Below are 1,622 nucleotides of genomic sequence, written 5' to 3' on the forward strand. Positions count from 1 at the left end.
TAAAAGCAACTCTTTTCATGAAACACCATTTGTAGTTAAAAGAATTACTGACAGACAAACTTTGGTTATTCAGACTTGGATTTTGGGCAGATGTTTCTCTAAAATTAACAAAGTGAGGCTGTCACTTCAAGGAAAACAACTGACAGCATTATTTGTCAATTACAAAATTCAAGTTTTCATGTAAAAATTAGAGCTTTAGAAAACTTGTAGTAGATACTACTTAGTCCAGGGCCTGATATCTAGGCTTGTTCTCTCCTTTTAAATCAGAGGCCGCTGCTGCAAACATGCTCTACCAGATCCTCAATCAAGCCAAGAAGCATCTGAGCATGATTCTCCTCTTTAAGTTTATTGGAGATGGAGGTACTGGAGCAGCACTGTATGTCTTGCATCCAGCATTGTTCAATCCAGATGTTACTTGGGACAGAAAGAATAACCCAGAGCCCTGGAACAAACTGGGTCCCAATGATCAATACAAGTTCTACTCAGTTAATGTGGATTACAGCAAACCAAAGAAAGAAGGTCTTGGAAAATTGCTTTAGAATGAAGGTCCTCCAGAAGCCATCTCCACAATTTTCCACTTAACTAGGAAATTTTTATCCTCTAAATGCATGAAATCATGTTGATGTATTGTGTAGGAGGTTACACTCATTAATAAATATTTGAAACTTACAAAAAAAGAAAAGAAAACTTGAGTCTGCCACCATGAGCTGTACAGCTTTCTGAAACATAAATACTTTTCTGATAAGATCAATGGTGATAGTAACAAATGTGATATTGTATCATGAAATATGTCAATATTTGGAAAGGTCTGCATAACTCAGTGAAGCAATATTTTTAAAAATAATGAATGCATGAGGCTACAAAATCATTCATAGGTAAAAATTCCATTCCAGGTGAGGATAGGCAAATGGATTTTCATGTATAAAAACACAAACAGTTCACTGATATAGTTTCAGTTTGCATTTTGGAACTGACCTCTAAGAAACTTCCAATTGTCCAATTTTGGTATAATATCAAAAACCATCCACAATTATCTGCATAGACTACTTAAAAACTTCTGTCTTTTCCAACTACATATATGTGTGAGACAGGACTTTCTATATTTCACCCAGAACAACGTATCACAGAAGAGTGAATGCAGAAACAGATAAGGGAATCCAGCTCTTTTCTATTAAGACAGAAATCAAAGAGATTTGCAAAAAATATAAGCCCATGTTACTTTTCTCACTAAATGTTTTTGTTTTGAAAAATATAGTTATTTTCATAAAATAATTTGTGCTAACTTGTAATTGATGTATTATCACTTTTAAATGAATACATAATTAAATATTTTTAATTTCTATTTTAATTTCTAGTACAGTAAATAATAATATATTTAACTCAGATAAACAAAGGCTCTTTGGGGTCCTCAATAATTTTTAAGAGTAAAATTAAACAGTTGGAGAACTACTGCTCTAGAAAAACTCAGGCCTGGGAACAGTGGCTCACTTCTGTAATCCCAACAATTTGGGAGGCCAAGGCTGGCAGCTCACTTAAAGTCAGGAGATTCAGACCAGCCTGGCCAACATGACGATACCCCGTCTCTACACAAAAATTAGCCAGGCGTGGTGGCATGCACCTGT

General features: G+C 34.8%; 1 protein-coding gene across 1 annotated transcript; it reads left to right on the forward strand.

Annotated features, from left to right (window-relative positions):
* The first annotated feature begins 284 nt into the window (after positions 1–284).
* On the forward strand, positions 285–539 carry LOC116811178 (cytochrome c oxidase subunit NDUFA4-like). Its single transcript, XM_032756261.1, has one exon. The coding sequence runs from the start codon at positions 285–287 to the stop codon at positions 537–539; it is 255 nt and encodes an 84-aa protein (XP_032612152.1).
* The last annotated feature ends 1,083 nt before the right edge of the window (positions 540–1,622 follow it).

Source organism: Hylobates moloch, unplaced genomic scaffold (assembly GCF_009828535.3).
Source record: "Hylobates moloch isolate HMO894 unplaced genomic scaffold, HMol_V3 SCAFFOLD_7, whole genome shotgun sequence".
NCBI lineage: Eukaryota > Metazoa > Chordata > Mammalia > Primates > Hylobatidae > Hylobates > Hylobates moloch.

What these genes read in the sequence shown, in the direction of transcription:
- LOC116811178 (XM_032756261.1), top strand. Translation starts at nt 285, where the DNA reads ATGCTCTACCAGATCCTCAATCAAGCCAAGAAGCATCTGAGCATGATT.